This window comes from Falco rusticolus, chromosome 8, assembly GCF_015220075.1.
Source record: "Falco rusticolus isolate bFalRus1 chromosome 8, bFalRus1.pri, whole genome shotgun sequence".
In the NCBI taxonomy this organism is placed as follows: Eukaryota; Metazoa; Chordata; class Aves; order Falconiformes; family Falconidae; genus Falco; species Falco rusticolus.
The window spans coordinates 61,517,487-61,536,860 of record NC_051194.1 but is presented as its reverse complement, the minus strand read 5'-3'; the positions used below and the strand labels follow the sequence as shown (position 1 = coordinate 61,536,860).

The 19,374-nt window shown below is 41.6% G+C and overlaps 1 protein-coding gene across 6 annotated transcripts in view; it reads right to left on the bottom strand.

Annotated features, from left to right (window-relative positions):
* Positions 1 to 19,374, bottom strand: part of MYO1B (myosin IB) — a 113,117-nt gene that overhangs the window by 58,338 nt on the left and 35,405 nt on the right. For all 6 annotated transcript variants that reach the window (XM_037396395.1, XM_037396396.1, XM_037396398.1 and 3 more), the window contains 2 exons: positions 4,446 to 4,540; positions 1,175 to 1,279 (listed from right to left, as the gene is read on the bottom strand). In XM_037396395.1, coding sequence (XP_037252292.1) covers positions 1,175 to 1,279; positions 4,446 to 4,540 — 200 coding nt within the window. The remainder of the gene's footprint in view (positions 1 to 1,174; positions 1,280 to 4,445; positions 4,541 to 19,374) is intronic.

The following is a 19,374-nucleotide window of genomic DNA, read 5'->3' as shown; positions in this document are numbered from 1 at the left end:
CATTCAGCTTGTAAGTGGAACGTATCTGATCATCAAAGGAAGGCTTATCCAGCACTTCTATTATTCTTAAATTTTAACATTTCATCCTCTCTTTACAAGTCTTCTCTGACATTTTTTTTGTGTGCAGTCAATGACCCCATTTCACCCATCCAGTTCACCACTGCTCTCGGCCCACTTTTGCTTTCCCTTCCCTTTTTTCTATTTTCCCCGCTCCGTTCTCATTGGTAGAGTGCTTGCTCCCTACAGACTCCAAATCATCACACAGACATACAGATAGCTAGGCAATAAATAAAATGTTGACACTCAACAGTCTTGCAAACACTGCTTATCATCTGGCCATAATACAAAATTATTGTACAGCAGTCATGAGAATTCGTCTCAGCACCACAACAGCTTAAGGAACTGTGGGAAAGACCAAGTCAGGAATCAACACAATAGATCTAAATAAGTCAACGCTAACCAAGGCACTTCTGAAGGCAATTATTAGACAATGGGACAAAAGTGCAAGCTTTGAGGATCATATATCCTATCTCCAGGAAAAAAATAAGATCCTGTTTCTGGCAGCCAACAGCTTTGAATTAAAATGACTAATAAAAAAAAAGTCTTTCATGGGAGAGCAGGAAAGGCAGTTGTCAGGAAGACGGGCCAACAGAGTCACCAGACCCAGGGAACAATAAGTCTCAGGAACCAACAGGCATGCATATGGATTGGCTTAAGGTTTTGCTAAGATCCATTTCTTCACCCTTTTTTTTTTTTTTTTCTAAAAGAAAAATAATGCTTTACAGAGCTTGTTTGTTTACTAGAGACAACCATAATACAATTTGGAAGGAAATGAATCAGAGGGGCTGGACTGAAGTTAAGTCTTTTGATACAGTCCAGCATCATCAAGGCAGGGATAAGAAAGGGTTCGTCCTCTGAGAGCAGCAGCAGAAGGAGGCTGGGCAGTATGACCTAACTTAGTAAGCTCTCCCTTCACGAGGGAAACAGTTTCCTTCTCAAGAAAACCTCCCCAAAACCGAATAAAATCTTGTAGCTGCCTTCACAGAAAGCATCTCCTGCAGTTTTGGACATGAAATAGCAGCAATACAACAGATACAGTTTTCCAAACCAGCTCAGCAGGAATGCTGATACGCACAGAGGCAATACGCACCTACGTGCTCTGCAAGATTCTTACCTTCAAGAACTGGATTTGACTGCAGAAGTTGTTCTTTTACTTGATTAACCTCTGCCCCTTTTCCGCACACAGCAGCTACATACGACATGACAAGTTTGCTCGCCTCTGTGGGGGGGAGAGCAAAATAAAACAGTGGTAAGTGTTGGCAAATAGGCCATAAAATGATTTGCAGACTTGATCTCCATCACATTTTCAGCACACCAGACAGGAACCATAAGCGCATTACATTCCAGTTTTCTTCTGCATCGTTGCACCACCTGGAAGTGAGGAAGGCGCATCCCTGCTATGAGACCCATAACAGCCCCACTGACCTAAATACCTAGAGCCTTCCCGAGCCAAAGCAGCCACCAGCAGACACGGCACGTTGCATGCTTTTTCATCTAGCCTCGCTAAGAGGCATTCCATAGGGAAAGGACGTTATCCCTAGCTGACAGGTCAGAAATGTTTTAATCTAGCCTGAAAAAATAGGCCCAAGCAGATTCAAGACTCAAAATTCAATCAGCTTTTATCAGCAGATACACAGTAACAGAAGCGTAAACATACAATACACGGAACTCCAAAGTACACGACAAGTAACTGAGTAATGGCAACAGCCGGTAACGTTATGCAGTCTGTTTCAAAGGACACCAACTAGAGAAAGTGAAGCATTCATTTAAACAATGAAATCAATCTGAAGGTATAACTTCTAACAAATTCTGGAATAATATCTGGACTCTCAAAGCTGGCTTCCTATGGGAGTCAATCACCCATATACAGACAGAAATATATATTAAATAATCCATCCAACCCTTATGTTTTTGCTGGCCAGGACAAAGAGAAGCTGAGAGAGGATTCTGTTTATAAACAGAGTCTGTGATGTTTAGTATGATGCAAAAGAGTGAAATTTGAGGCAAAATTGGTTGATATACAATGTAATTACTAACAGCTGGAACCCCTATCAACTCAAGCCAGTGGTCATAAAAAAACCATTACTTACTCTTCAGAGATCTGTTGCAAACTTAAGGGTTTCATTTCAGGAAAGAACAAAGAAGAAGTTATCCTTTGGATTTTGATTCTTTCCTATTTAAGCAAATTTGTCTGCTACTGTTAAATAATTAATATTAAATTAATTAAAAATTATATTTAAAATATTTTTTAAAATACTTGTATTAAAATATGCTAGAGAAAACCAAGCAAACCTGCCACAGAGGAAGCAAGGAAGGAGCAAGCACCATGGGCATGCCCATAGGGCCTCCCATCTCTCTTAACTGCGCCCTGAACCCAGCTCTTGTCTTGAAGAATCCATTCCCTTCGCAGCCGGCAATTGCTAAATTATTTGGAGTATTTCTTAAAACAGTCAACGCCTTTAAAATAGAGCTACTCAACCACTGAGAGAAGCGCACACTGAAGCAGCAAATAAGCTATTACAACATGCAGTAAGACAACGCACAATGACTTCAAGATAGAACATCGCTGAAAGAAAACAAAGGCCCTTTCTTTTATCAGCAACTCTTGTTGAGTCCAATAAAGACACCAGGAAGGGAATCATTACCTTAACATCTGAAAACATTTAAATACACCACTCACTCTGATAATGTACCATGTTTTCTTGCACAGTTACTATCGATTAGCAATATAAACGTGCAGCGGAACAAGAACAAAATTGGAAGCAAATAAAAAAGCCCAACTGATGCCACTTCAGTTTCAATTCTTCCAGCCCAAACGTGCTACATGTTCTGGCTACCAAAAATTTAAACCAGAGTCATACAGTACTAAGAACTTTGTTTCCCCCAACTCCAGGAACTTGCTCTTCATTTCTCACCCCCCTTGGGGTTTTTTGCAATGAGAATCTGACTCCTCAGCTAACAGCTCCATTTCAGCAACAGTAGTTCCATCAAATGTTGGGGGGAGAACAGCACCGATTCCAAGTCAATTGTTGACTTGAATCTCAAACCCTGCATTATTCTGTACTTACCTTTATAAAGCAGTAATTCATATTCTGTTCCATACAGCTACGAAAATTACAGATCAGCCAAAAATCTCTGTACAAACCTAAAACTACCAGAATATTCTCTACAAACAGGAGTTCAGAAACTCAAGCACTGCTACCCCTTTCAACTGAATAAATAAATGAATAAAAGGTGGACCTCGATTGTATGAGGTGCTTGGTAATTCACAGGTCCTGAGGAAGTCAAGACATTAGGTAATACCGGTACAGAACTCCTTGCTGAAGTCTGAACTCCTAGACAGACTCTCTAACAACCGTATTAATAAGAAGCTGATTATTTTAATGTACACTTTTATTGAATACACATGTGTTTTCACATTACTGAACTGAAAAGAAGGATTGTATTACAAGATTTCAAGACCTCTCAATTGGCTGCCACTAATCAGGCAAAGGAAAACAAAGACGAAACCTACACTTCACATTTTCACAAAGGGCTTGGAAAGCAACTTCTTGTTACTCACCTTCAGTCTTGCTCAGTACATGCATACAAAGCTCCACATTTTCTCAGATTCAGAGAACAAAATCTCTTAAATTACATGGAAACAGATGCATGCGTTCCTATCCCCTGCCTCTTTTGCAAGTCACCTCGGTTTTAAATTGTTATTTCAGAAAATAACTGGCTTTTTTTTCTTTTGTAAGATCTATCTAAAACATTCCGCAGTTATGCAAACCTCACTTGATTTCTGCCATTCCAGTTTACAAATTAGCAGTCATTTTCAAGGCAATTTCAGCTTTGCCTGAGAAGCAGAGTGTTCTGGTACACAGGCCAATCTTAGAACTGCAGCTGAGCGCAGCATGCAAAAGACTGATAAAATTTCCAAAGTAATTAGCTCTTATTATTTATTTTCCTTGGATAAATAGCATAATCCAGTGTAAAGGCACACATTTAATAAAAGACATGCAAAAGTATTAAAGGATTGTCTTCTACTCTAGAAGACCAAGAACATTCAGTTTTCTCCATCTTCACGTTTCCCACAGGGAGAGCCGCAATGTTTTCCAGCCCTTGCAATACTCCATCACAAACCAGCACTACTTTAGCATGACTTTGCATACTGATGAGGACACTGTGTCAACATGCCATAGGACTGCACCATGGTGACCACGTGAAAAAACACTGGTTTGTGTAAGTTCACACCAGCAGCAACAAGCACGACAGCATCCACCTTCTGCAATCACCAGACACAAAACGATACCGGTGTCTCTCAGCTCTCAGACTCTAGCATCACTTTGCAAGACTCCGAATAACTCTGAATGTTTTTCAGTAAGATCAAAGCTGCTTGTTACCTGTTTTTCCGGCTCCACTCTCTCCTGTGATAAGGATGCACTGGTCTTTGTCCTGGTCCCTTAAAGATCTGTATGCTTCATCTGACAGGGCAAAGCTGCAAAGTAAGAAAGAGTCAATTGAGAATTAGATAAAACAAATCCCAACAATAACTACAATCAGACGTTCACATCCAGGCAGGAAAACAAACGAAAAACCCCACACACATTCCCCCCTCCAAGTGCTACCATTCTGTGAGTGGTGAAGCATTCACTTTTCAGAACATAAAGACCGACAGAAGCGAGATGGATATTTCTTCTCAGTGACTTATTTGGACTTTCTCCAGGAACAAGCAAGCACAATCTCCAGATTTTTCTAAAGACAGCAAGGTCAAAACAAATTCACAAAATTTTGGGGAAATTCAGGTAGCTTTCTTCATTGAAAAAAACATCATATTCTTTATTGAACATAACATCAATGCAACGAGTTCTGTCTGAAGACATTTAAGAAAAAGGAAACGGGAGAATCCTGAGCATTAACAATACCAGAAGCTGCAATTTCTACTCTAAAAAGCATGAAGAAATATCAGAACCTTATAAAATATTGAGCAATTTAAGCATTTTTAAGCATTCAGGTATTGCTGAACAATAAATACGAAGAGGTGTTTCCCAATAGCTGTGTTCTTAACTCAGTAAGGGTGATGTTAAGTAGCAAAAGTATCTTATAGTAAGTATCTTATAGTAAGAATCAGCAACTTCCCTGTTGCTGCACCAAATTGTACAAAAATGGTACAAAAGAAGGTACCAAATCCTGTACCAAAAGTCTATTCATGGAGCTGAGAACATCATGACCCTGAAACTACTGGGCTGCAATCTGATTCCAGATGTGCTTTGTAGCCATGCAGCAATATATATTTTGGAGAACTGCAGATGTGTTACTTATATTTAGTTTTCTTTAGTAGCAATTTTGAGGCACAGCAAGAGTAGCATTGACTTTTATTTCAACTGCATTTTTCAGTTTGTGGAATCAAGGACTCTGAAAACTGAGCATTAGGACCCCTTGAAAAAACTTAAGCATGTAGTATCTGAAAAAAGACATCAAAGCAAAATCCAAATAAAAAGGCACACTTGCATGACACAACTTAGAAAAAAACGTCATAGCTAAACACGGCACATTTTTGTGTGAAATAAACATTCATCCAACAGACCAAGAACTTTGTTAGATTACTGCCCCTAGTAAAATATTTAGTGTTTGTATGTACTTAGAAGTGGATACTGTTGATTATTTAAAGAAACCATGTATGAAAAATGGAAATGAACTCTCAGGTCAACATAAAACACATAATCATTGCAGGTTCAATGTAACTTTTAGAAACTGATTATCTACAACAGTTCAGGAGCTTTGCATTCAGCTGATAACTACAAATAGATCAAGTACTTGTTTTGAATAACGTAGCCATATAGTGCTCTCACAGGCAACCACAGCCCCTTTATAGGTAAGAAAGCTCTAATGAGCCCAGTTAGGGGTAGCACGGACAACACACAACGCAAGTGGTGAGAGCCACACAGAGCCTTTCCTAAAAGCTCCTATTGCCATATATTGAAAGCTTCAAATATTAAACCTACATATAGCCAGATCAGTTCATACTTATTGCTACCACTGTCCCTTAGCTCAGGCATTTCTTCCTGGCTTCTTTCCCCCAGAAAGTTTATGGAGAGCATGTCATATTGTCCCAAATTCATCACCATGTGCACACACAACACCATTTATACTTGCTCATCAGTATTAGACTCATCTCGTATCACTTATTTGGAGTTTGATTTTCTTTGCTTGCTTCTTTTTACGGTTGCACCACGTTACCAGCTCAGCCATCCTGCAAGAGACCAGTGTACCAAGCAAGTGGCATTCAGAAAAGGTTGGAAAACAGGTAAATGAAATGCCTTTCGGCTCCTTCACTACTGAATACTCACACCTCCCCCTTCATCCCTAGTTCTTGCCAAGGATGCTCCTGTCACCGGCTCCCCCCTTTCGGTGTCCCTCTCCTGCAGCACCTGCCCACGTGGCTGGACCACCAGCCCCAGGCCCCTGGGCTCTCTCCTGTCCCGCCAGCTTACATCGTCTAAGGCGCTGCAGCACAAGATGGCTGGGCCAAACCACCGCGGTCTGAGGTCATTAACTCCTTCTGATACATACACTATTGAACTCAAATTAAGATTGATCTCTCAAAACTTAACGCTGCTATGGCAATGGAAGCATTTGAACTCAGTAGTTCAGCTGGAGGTGAAAATGTGTTTACGAGAAAGTAGCAGGCTGTAATGTTTTTAGCATTACAACAAAGTCTATTTGTGATGTGGCCAACACACTGAAGAACTAGCAAGAAAAAATAAGATTCTGCTGCTGCTGAGAGACTATGACACAATTTCTGGCATCCACTTCACTGTCCGGAATCCAAACTACAGCAGCAGTAACACTCTACCAGACTCTCTTACAGGACATATTTAGGAAATTAATGATATTTGTTGAACGCTGCTGCAGATATACTTGTAAATTGAAGAGTACGATATGCGGCACTCAGAAGAGCTTATTCCAGTACATATTAACATTCCTTTTTGCAAGGGAAAAAAAAAAAGTAATAGGATGAAAAGGAAAGAAATAAAACTGCACTAAGCATTCACCGGCCACGTGAGACAATATCAATAATGTTGTGGTTTCCATGGGTTTGATTCAGAACACTGTCTCAGCAGGAAGGTAAGACTCTCAGATGCCTTTCAGACTTACAGGCTAGATGGCTCACTCTGTGCCTGCTGTCCTTCAAACAATCTCAGCCATCAACTAGCATTTCACTGTTGAAACAACTTTCTTGGCAGAAGTTTCAAGCTGGAAAATGAAGTCAGCATCAAGCACAGAGAAAGTATTCTCTCTGTTGATATACTGAGTTATGAGTTAATCAGCTTAGTAACCATTCATCTTTTCTAATGCACTGAATGTTGGTTTCCCAACAGCCCCTGTCAGAATATGTTTTACTGTTTGATGTATTTATTAACTCTGCCTGCAGAGCATAGTTAAAACCACCAGATCCTGCTTTTTCTCCCTCCTCTGCAGAGAAACTAAGAGTCTAATACTGCAATGAGACCTTGACAGTTGGAGAAGAGAGTGGGATTTCATGCAGTTCTGGGTTTACCCAATCTAAACTTGGCATACAATTTCTTTTCCTCCAGTCTACACAATCCAGCAAAGCCTAATACTTCGTAAGTCTTGTATTATCTACTACATCAAGTATTATCTACTACAGACAAAAGAAAAAACAAGCTGACTCATTTCAAAAGAAGTTTGGCGTACGCATTTATCAAAAGCTACCTAGTAAAAGTGTTCTAAAATCTACCTCTGATGTTTCAACCACTGCTCCAACAATTCAAGCAGAGGAGGCATAACCAAAAGCGTATTTAAGAAGTAAGATTTCTTTGTCTTTCTGGCTTTGCATAAACAGCATTAGACACGTTTATGTCAGAGCCTGAACAAAGGCCTTTATCTCAAAGAAAAAGATCTATTCATTTGTCATGTTGACTTTCATGGCACAACGTCACACCTTGCAGTCCTTCCCATCCATTAGCACTTTCTATCTTTGCAACAACAACAAAAAAAAAACAACAACCAAACTTCGAGTCTTTTGGTTCACTCTACTCGATCCAAAAGTATAATTTCATGCTATTTCCTATTTGTTACAAACATGTAAAAGAATCTCATTTAAGATCATTTTAGTTTAACACATTTTAATGATCTCTACACCACAAGGATTCCTTCTATCCCTTTCCTTTCAGCAACGTTAAGAGACACAGCTCTGTAAAGTCAACATTTGCAACTATAGGTTTAAACCACATATCCCTCTTTGAGCCACCTCACAATTACAGAGCCTAAGTAAAATTTTAGAATAGTTTGTAGTTTAAAAACCAGTTATAAACCATGTGTTTTGAATTAGCTGGTGAGTGTGTCAGCAGTGTCATTGACCATACCTTATAATAAGCTCTCCTTTGATTTTTAGGTTTTCATGGAAGATGACATTCTTCTACCACAACAAACACAGAACTATTTACTGGCATTCTGTTTTAGCGAAGACTTAAGTATAGAAGCAATTTGAAGTCAAAACGCCACCCACACCTAGCTCAGTAAGAAGGTTCTGCTTTTTTTTTATAGCACAGCTCCAGATAGCTCCAGATGGCCAGATCTGTCACAAAGTCCTAACCCAAAATTTCTAACAAAGGGAAACAGCAAACAGGCCTCCAAGGGGGACTTCCAAAGAGCTCCAGTAATTTTCAGCAGCACAACAGCATCTCCACGCTCTGGCAAAACACTGGGGTCAGGAAGAAGCAGGAACAAGGTTCCCACCCATTCACCCCAAAACGAGCATCAACTGCTAGCACTTCATTTGGATGCTCAGGACAGCACCCACAATTACACTAGGGGTAAAAAACTTGCTCTTGTTGTCATAAATTCAGCTCACAGGAGCAGCTCTTCCCTTCTACCACCTTCTTCCTTTAAGCCAAAATCACGAGGATCAGTATTCGCCAGCTACTGGGTCTTCTTTCCACCATCATTTGCATCCTTCCCCTCCTTTCCCTTAGCACTCTCAATTAACAGTAATTAGTTAATACTATCTTCAGCTTCCTCCGATTGTTTTTCTCATGCACTAATAGAGTCAATTCCCTTCATCCCATCTTCACTGGCTGTTGCTTTGATACCAAGAGTCTTGGTCCCCATTTTAAAACATCTATTGCTTAATCGTGGCTTGCAGCTGTCAACTCATTTGCTACTTTCACAGGAAATTAAGAACACCTCTCTTCTTGACTGTTCCAACTCCTCACGAAGCACAGCCCTGGTACCACTTCATCTCTACTCAACTGTGTCTAAACACGCCGGCAGAATACTAGAAGTCAGTGCTTATCACAGACTATATATCACACCAGACTAAAAAGAACGGTACTAAAATGCAAATTGTACCTACGTTTTTAATGGAAATTTTACAGAAAATCTCATTTATAGTAATTCTTTCAAGTTTAATTAAAAGCATCATTTAAGTTCGTTCCTTCTTTTTCTGAATGCATAGAGGCGCTCAGTAACAGCATAACAGCAAAGAAATGAATTCTTCCTCTCACAACATGCAGTAGGAAAACATCAGAATCACAGTTTGGTATAAAAATTCCTAATAACCTGAGCTCAGAACAGTGGAAGCACATTTTATAAATGCTTTGAGGCTTTATGTTGTAAATCATCATCACTATTTGCCATTACGTTCCCCCCCACCCACTGAAGCTCAGTGGAACATTCACCATTCAGGAAAAAAAAAACCTGGAAGTGATTATTTATAGTATTAGCTCATAGTGCAGAATCATTTCATCTAATTGCCCTAAGGATAGAAAGCGTACTCCCATTTTCCGTAATTACAAACTGTCTCATGTTCAGCACTTTGACACACTTGAAAAGAAAAGGTTGATTAGCCTGCCATCGGAGTGAATAAAGTAACAGCTAAATTGATGAGCATCGGCTAGGATAGACCTTCACAGGCAAGCAGCTGCTCTTTGAAAAATGCCCATCAGGAAAAAAATGAAACAAGTTTAAACATCAGGATAAAGAGGTGTGCTAAAGCAGATGGAAAGCCTTTTCTCCTATTCACGTTCTGCAATTTTATTTTCCTGGTGTGCATAGAAACCTGTTTTATCAACAATACTCTGTGGCTAACAGCCACAGCAGAAGGGTACCTCCTGCACTGTGTTATTCACGTTAGCAACTGTGACATTATTAGATGCAGAATAAAGCCCAAAGCTGTGTAAATCAGCCATAATTTATGGAGGGAAAGGGAGAGAGGGAAAGGGAGGGGGAAGACGACAGACAAAGCCACTCTTGATTTTCTCAATTTACCACATTAGAACACAGGCTAATATTAAGCCAGAAGACATTTGTTTTCTGTTCCAGGAGACTGGGAACATAATATACCCTCCGATGCTTGTATACACACGGCAGGTTTAGCAGAAGATTTTGAGGCCAATATTTTGAGGTCTAGACAAAAAGAAGAGAATGTTCTTTCTGAAAATCTTGTCTTTCTCAGGATGAAGCAGATTTCAGACATTTTCAATGGACTTCGCCTCAAAAATCTCCCTACAGGGCAGCCCAGCCAATGCTCCTTCCCCAAACCCTGAGCTTGCACAGCCTGGTCTGTCCCCCAGCCTTTTCCTTCCCGCAGGAGGGCACACGTGTCCCCTCCAACCAAGTGGGAGGCTTTATCAGTTTGGAACGCTTCCTTTTTACCAACAGTCCAAAAAACTGTGATTTTTTTGAAAAACCAACAGTGGTCCTTCCCCAGCACTGCACACAAAGCCAAAAACGCAGCTTGTGATTTTCTGCCTATTTCAACATCTAAGGCATCTGTTTAGAGCTGCGCATTAGTGGGATGGAAAACAAGAAACGCCTTTTACCAGGAGCCTATGACCAGCTGTTGCATTATTTTCTTTCAACCAGTGCAAAACAGGATCTCTGAAGCTGAGGATGACCGGGCCACTTTCTAATCCAGACTACAAAAGAAGTTCTTCTTCTAAATTTTAGCAAATGCTACCAACCCCAGCAAGCGTGTCCACATCACATTCAGCGGCTCAGCCTCGTACGGCAGTGAAATACGCCCAGCAGACTGTCAGAAGAGGGAGCTGGGCATGGGTCCAAAGCTGGGTCCTCCAAAGTAATGCCATATGGTGGCAGAGCTTGGGCTGCTGCAGATCACCAAGCCACCAGCTCCGTGCCCCTGTCCCAGTAACACGTTAACCATGGAAAGCACGCTCGGGCATACCAAACTGAACCGACGTGGACCGGTACCAGCTGTGCACACCATAAACACCAGCAGCTGCAGGCAAACAGCAGGTAGAACTCGTGACTTAGTTTGCCTAAAGGAGGGAATGAAAATAGCAAACTCTTATTTGAGGCTGGTTCCTGTTGTCGGCTGAAGTGAACATATACATACACCGAGGCGGGGTGTGGGAAGCCAGTATCTCCAAGTTGTGAGCTTTTTGGAAGAGCAGCTTGGCTTGGATTCCCCCTTGACTAGCCCCACCCCTTGAAATTACATCAGCCCGCTGGATGCCACGTAACCATCACCTCCTCACCCGTACCAATGCTCAGCACGTGGCTCTAGCATCACCGACTAACTCCCATTTCCAAGGAGCAGCATTAACCAGATGGGTTTGTAACCTGAACAACCCCTCACCCCCTGTGCCGGGCTGCGTTACCCCAGGCCACCCACCAGCTCCGACACAATGACACAGGGCACAGCGGGTCCTCTCACAGGCTTTACAGCAAGTCAGTCTGCTGTCACGTGCACTGAAAGGACGTTAAGTTTCCTGGGGGAGAAGGCATTTCTGTTTACAAAAATAATAATTTTACTGGTCTATGACATCCTCGAAGGGAAGTACAGGAAATCTTCTCCATTGTTTTATTAAAAACCGTACTTAATTAGATGCAGTTTATTATCTAAGATAAATCAGCACTTGCACGCTTAATTTAATGACTGCCTAAACCAGCCAAACCCTTAGGCTCAGTGGTTTGACTGCAGAAGTATACGGTGACCCTTTCTGGTGGCCGTGGCTGTGTCAGAAGCTGCAGGCTCCCCCCTGAACTGCCAGCCCACGAGGAAAGCCCCTCCACCGCACGGCAGAAACGCCGGCGGTGAGAGCCATGTTTCTCCAAGGACCTTCTGCAGCTTTGCAGTCCCTGAGGTTGGGCTGGTAACATTCAGGATTTGTCCCGTCAGCAAGCGCATTCCCCACTTCAAATGGAATATCAAGGGGTCACAGCTGACAGTAAGGCCAGAGAGGTGCAAACCCATTCGCCATGCCCAGCCTCTCCCACAGTTTCACTCCAGGGCACACAACTTTTTTAAAATCCTGGTTTACTATTTCATCTGGATACCAGCGGATTTGAATTGCACCTCTGAGCTCTTGCATATATGTGGAAATGAAGGGTTGGTGGGACAGGGAGGAAAAGGGGGAGCAGGGGATCACAGTCGTTCCCTTTCTGTGCTGAAACAGCCAGACTCAATAATTTACTTACTTTTTTTTTTTTTTTTTTTTTTTTTTTTTTTTACAGAAATGGAATTAATTTCTGCACCCAATATAGCATGTGTCTGAAAAACAGGGAAGTTTACTGGTCAAACACGGGTTCAGTTCACATCAGCTTTGACCAAATTTTACGTAAAAGAAATCTTTTTCTGCAGAACAAGGCATGCTTTGAGTGTGCTGCTGCACCATGTAAATAGCACGTGAAAAGTTAACTCCCCCAAGAAAACTGTAAATTCATCGTGGCTTACATTACTAAGCATAATACGTATTCCATCAAAACAAAATGCTGAGAAACCACTATTCCTCATTTTTAAAACACTGATCCTGGCTAAACACAGGTCCTTACAACTACCCGTAACTATTTCAGAAAAAACAGGCTCAGAGTACAGGTTAAGTGAAATGCTTAGAAGACAAGACTCTTAATCTTAATCCTATTAGGGGAACAACAGCCATTATAGCTTGGCTCTTCCTGTACAGATGGGAACATATGTTATTTGCTTTTTTTTTTCCCTTTTTTTTTTTTTTTTTCCAAAAAGGATGTATCTTTGGCTCTTATAGTCTGAGCTTCTCCAAATCAGCGGCAGACCACAGACGGTCCATGTGAAAATGCGACTTCTAGAGAGCACGCAGACGAAACCACAATAGGGCTGTACTGGTTGCGGGGCTTTTCCAAGGCAGAGGGGAGGGGAGTGCTGCTCTGATTTCACATGGAAAAACACTTAGCAAACAGGCAGCGTTCCATGTTGCTGCCTCAAATACTGTACTCCCGCTTAGCAAAGAGAAAACTTTGCTTTTATTTGCAGCCTTAAGAAGCATCACCCTGAAGGCAGAAATAAGTAATTTCCCCCCGATGTGGTGGGAGCAGAGATACAGCAAGGCAAGTTTTGGCTTCCACAAGAAGCCTGCATTGCTACCACGTGCTCACCCAGGGACGTCTCTCGCTGCAAATAATTTTATTGCAGAAATATCACTACTCTCAGACAAGCTTACCTTACTCTGCTTCGTGAAAATGAAACATAAATTTATTCTTTCATTCTAAAGTAAGCAAACATGCCCCAGTCCTCAGGGGAAGACGAACAGTGAAATGAGGTGCCCAGTTGCACATACTCACTTCACAGAAAGGGACGTGCTTTCACAGGCCTCATCTCACAGAGCAACAGCATACCGCAGCACAACTGAACTCCCGAAAGCTCCATGTACCTCGGAGCTACAGCATCTCATGCGAAAAGACGCATCTTGGAGTGACTTCACATCTCTATTGCCCGGCGGGATGGGCAGAGAAACGTCACCACGCACTAGTGCAATAGGCTGCAATGGAAGGCCACAGTTTGCCGTCAGAAAAAATGGCAAGTACACCACCAAATCCATACTACAATCCTGGAGAAACAGGAGTATTCCTCATGGCTGTTCGTAAGCTAAAGTACGTTGCTAATCATCAGGTTTGAAATCCAGGCTCTGTAACACAAAAGCTAGCACGCGCAGTGTCCGCAAGTTTATCAGAGACAACAGTGACCAAACTGCAAATAAAAGTACTGCAGTTATCTGGAGAACATCTGGTGGGCAACATCCACGCCGTGTAATGGCAGAGGTATGTTGCTACTTCACTCAGAGGAGTTACTGAACCTTTTAATCGTGCAAGTCACTCTTGAGTCCTCTTAACAAACCAAGTAGTTTGTTAAGAAGAAGCCGTACACAACTTATTTTTTTGCCTCCCAGAACTCTTTTCCAACTGAAGTACGTCTTGTGAACCCCTGGATAAAGTCAGCACCAAAGCTTATCTGAGTTCCCGAGAGCTTGTTAGCTCAGGTAGAACGTCAAGCCAACGTGTCTACTCACTCTGTAAAATGGCTTTTGCTCAAGTCTGTGCGTGGAAATTTGTGGATATAAACCCCAAGTTTTCTTTCCATGAATGGTGAAAGCAACAAACAAAAAGCCTTCTCCAGCCTGCTCAAAAACTATGCTCCAGTGCAGCCCACGTGGACTGTTTCCAGGGACAATGTATTTCATCTGCGTCCACGGTTGTTCTGCTGATACTCAAGGAGGATGCCAACAGCACACATTTTTTTGGCCTGTGGATACATCCTCACTAGCAATTCTCTTGGAGTAACTATGACCAGTTGCAATTTGAACTCCACAAGGTTTAGCAACTAAAAAATAATTTCTGTAGTATATAAAAAGGAAATTGTATCTACAAGAAAAATGCAGATTTGAACTAATTTACTGAAACAACCACAATTAAACTGTCTTTGTAGTTCAGACCTTTGCAAACCCCAGTCCCAGCTCTGTTATCTATTCAAAACATAAGTAAAAGATTATACAGTGTGCTAGACAGTAAATATTAAGACTGTGTATTTCCTGATTCATAACACAAAAAAGTTTATCTTTAATAACCCAAACTGCATTAACCGTGATGTACCCAGAGTTGAAGAAGTCAGAGCCTTTTGCATAAAGCTGCTGACAAAAAGAGATTGAATGGAAAATGTTCTGCCGCTAAAGGTGGTACAAGAGCTGGAATTTTACTGATGATTCTTTAAGGCTTTAAACATTAGCCTTGTTCACGCTGTCTCTCAAATCATGACAAAAGCTCCTAGCATAGCGGATGGGCATTTCCTGGTGTGTTATAAATTGCTAAAAAAATAAAAAGAGAAAAAGACAACCATTAAACACAATGAGACACTTCCAATGAAAGGACGACAACCATTCTTAACCACAATTTGAAATCCCAGATCTTCAGAGAGTACCACGCTGCCAATTTGGGACAGGCATAATGAAAATTCTGGTCCACGAACACACAATGCTTAATCGGGATTTCTCTCATTTCTGACAGGGCTTCTACCTGCCCTCACTTTTCAGTCCGCCTTTAAGAAGTGAAACCACGGCTCCTTTATAAGCGCTTCTCATTCTTTTCAGTGTGCAAAAAGTCCCAAAATTCTAAAGAAAAGAAAAATGAAGCTGTTGGATCCTTTTGTAAAAAAAATCAAGTTACATTTAAAACCGCGTGAAATGTTCAAAAATGCTTTTATTTCCAAGTCCTACCATAACACCAGTCAATTTTCTAATCAGAAGAACTTCATTTTGTTAAGCAGCACAAAAAAGACTAGTCTTAGCACTAGCCTAGAGGTACAAATGAAGAGCTGGAAGGAGAACTATTTGAAATGTTGAGAAGAGACAAAGAGCAGTTATGCATTGACAAATCTGGAGAACTGCACTAGCAAACTGGAAAATTACTGCAGGTCCTTTCCTTTATTTAATTAAACGCCCACTTCATTCAGAAAAGTCAGTCATAGTGAATGGATTCCCAAGCTGTTTGTGTATATTAGAGGGATACTACTTAATGTAGACAATGTGAATTGATTTTTTTTTTTTTAAATCAGCATTTTATGTCCTAAAAATATCGATGGCATAATACGAACACTAGCCTGAACAGTCCAGTTCCAGGAAAATGAGAGAAATGGGACCTGGCAAAAAAGCTGCCATTAGTTTAGACTACAGGAGCGTTAACACGTTAATACACATCTCCAACTACCCAACATATATTAAAGTTAGGGTTTTTTTGGCTTTTTTAATCATTATTGTTATTATCTTTGCTCTAACAATCTAACCAATCCCCAAATTTTTTTATGCTTACAAATAAACACAGACTGTAACAAATACACTCACAAGCAAAAAACAGAAGAGCAAGAGATCGTCACAGATAACTGAAAACATTTGACTCTCCATCCCAGACATGACTGAAGTCAAATGTGAAAGTATGTGTGTACAGAGGTATGAGTAAATATTTGAAAACAGTTCTGAAAACAAAGTTATTTTGTTGAGGTTCTAAGCCAGCAGTTAATTCATGAAGGATGCCCCAAGATTATTTTCCTTCGTACACCATGACGACAATTACAGACTTAACAGAAGCATCTGGAACCGATCTCGAGCTAAGCGCTTCCCTTCCAAACTCGCTGTGTTTTAAAAGGCACCCAATTCTTGCATTTTTGCAAGCTTCTTAAAAAAGTCCCCTGGACACGTGAGTGTTGGCTGGGAGCACCCACAGCTCTCCAAACCAGAGACTGATGGATGAGCAGGCGCTGCCGGAGCCAGGTGGGTCCTGCCCGGGGGGCTCCGGGGGCTGTGACTGACGGCACTGCCAACAGGTACAGCCAGGGGCACCGAGATCCTGTGGGAGCTGGTGGATCTGGGGCTTCTGAATAATTCTGCCCCAGCAGCACATGCTCCCATAGCTCCTGAGAGACGCTGCGGGGCGAGACGCCACAGCCTGGGGTATTTTGGGAGATGGGTTTTGTCTTGATGCTTTTTATATCTCTTGTAGCCTATATATACACACTCCTTCCTAGCCTAGGGAACGTTTAAATGCCACAACAGCACAAAAATCCAGCTGGACTCCACCCCGCCTGATGTCTGGGCAGGCCTGTGTGCAGGTACCTCCACCCCACCTGCGCTACAGCTCGGCAGCTGCACGCAGCATTCTGCATTCTCATGCTGGAAATCCCACGTCCCAACGCCTACAGAAGAATGGCAGCACCAGTGCCATACACAAAGAATTTAAAGGGCCTCTTCATGTCTTAATTTAGGCAGCACTACTTAGAGGACCGACAGAACGGCTCGTTCCAGTGAACTTTGGAATCTAGTCTAAATGCCACTCCAGACCATTTTAAAAATTAAAATAAAGCACAACATTCATCTATACATCACTTTTCCAGGCTGTTCATACTTCTTGGGCATCGGGGGCATTTGTTGAGTCTCCTTACAACCACAATTCCTGCTAGAAATCGATTCCTGTATTATTATGCATTATTACAGAATTTCATGCGATCTAACACTGGCAGCAAACAAGCAACTACTGTTCTTGTCAATAAGACTATTTCACCTCTGAAGCACTGGGGTGAGATGGCTGCATTATGTGCTATCCAAACCAACGGAAATAGCCCTGCTCAAATTTCAGGGAAAAGCTAAATTTATTGTGGCATGCCAGGGAAACCTTGCTTTAAGCCTTCCAGTTCACACATCACATCCAAAATGCTCTTCAGAGAATCAGCCTTTTCCATATGGCCACATCACAACTGCCTTCCTCAAAACCCTTTTTGCTCAGAAGGACTTCGGAGGTCTCCTGCCAAGTGTAAAATTTAGGAAATTCTGCATGCCACGGGTGGCGTGCGAGCAGCCTGCAACAGAAGAGGCTCCTCTTGGGCATGAAGTCCTTCCGACCCTTGAAGCAAGCGTGATGCTTCACCCCCTTTTTACTTACACACTTGGGGGGGTTACATTTGTGGACACACCATATCCAGTACCGCCTCACTACAGAGGTTAAAAAAGTAGTAAGGCTGACCCCTTCCAAAATAAGACTCCAATATTCTGTGTCAGTACTTCCCCCCCCACCTTCTTTCAATGCATTCCTAGCATGGGTTTAACAATCAGGTACTAGCAGTCCTCCCTAATTGCTATTTATGATTTCTGTCAGCCATAGATGTTCCCTCCCTGCCCAGCAGTTAATTTTGCCAACTAACCTCTGAAATTATCGTCTTCCCTCGACTATAAATCTCCCCTGGAAGAGGCACTCTGGTGAGCGACATGAACAAGTCCAAAGACTGACTCTCTGGAGAAGTCAGGCATTGGGAATGAGAATAAAAGGTCTGCAAAAAGAGGATACTGCAAGGTGAACCAAAGCATATGGGGGATTTAAAAAAAAAAAAAAAAAAAAAGAAAATGAAAAAGCAAAAGCCAAACACCACCACCACCACCACCCTCAAAACCAAAATGAAAGCAAATTAAGATGAGGAAAGGACAAACTGAAAAGGAAATGTTAAAATAAACGTACTAGGGCAATGAAGGACACTAAACTACCACACAGGCTCTCACCCTACCATCCCCTTCTTCAAAAAGGGAGCTACCGTGTATCTTAAAACTCTGCTACCTATGGGGAAAAGTTTAGTTTTACATATAGGCAAAAACTATCCTTCACAGCTGGAGCTGTTTCATGTCCTTCAGACAAAAATATTTGCTTTAAATCAAGGAGGAAGAAGAGTTACTGTAACCTCGGTGTTTCTGAAGACATGCAATCCTGGAATACCAGCAAAAAAAGCCAGAAGCAAAAATATAACTTCTATATTTGCTGCTTGCGTTGGCTCAAAACTTGAAAAGGAAACAGCAAATTGTATCTATTGCCAGAATAATTGCAAATATCCACAGGATGTTGATTTGTCCCAATAATTATCAAGATGCTCATGACTGAAATGGGGAACATTAATAAGTTCCTCAATCTTGCATTTTAATAGGCATCAGGCTGATAGATTTATGCTTCTATCCTATATACAGGCAAGCTGGTTTTCAGGAGTTGCCTGCAAAAGTTTAAGTCTCTCTACGTTTGAAAGCTTTTAAGGCAGAACTATTGTATCTTCAGAAATACTTGACTTAAAAGAACTCATAGCAAGTAAAGAAAATATACAGCAAAATTGCCTAAGTGGAATTCAACAGATGTTGGATAAAAGCTTTCTCCAGGTGTATTTCTGCTGACCCAGTTATTCACTATAAATACTCCAGTGCATTGCTAAAAAAAAAATAATAAAAAAAATGCATATTGTCTCTGAACTCTTATTGCTCGTAGCTTGCCGTTAGTAGGTAGAGTTGCCAGTTTCTGTTTTGTCCCGCAACTTAAAATAACCTGCAATTCTGCTGAATGCGAGCAGGTAAGGTGTTTCAGAACATAAAAGGGAGCACAACGCCACATGCCACCCTGCCTCCCAGAGACAGAGGACTGCAAGCAGCCGGGAGCCGACCTTCAGGGGTGAAATGCAAGAAAGCACCTCCCCTGCAATCCCTTGAAGCAAATCTGTTACTGGTAGGAAAAGTGATA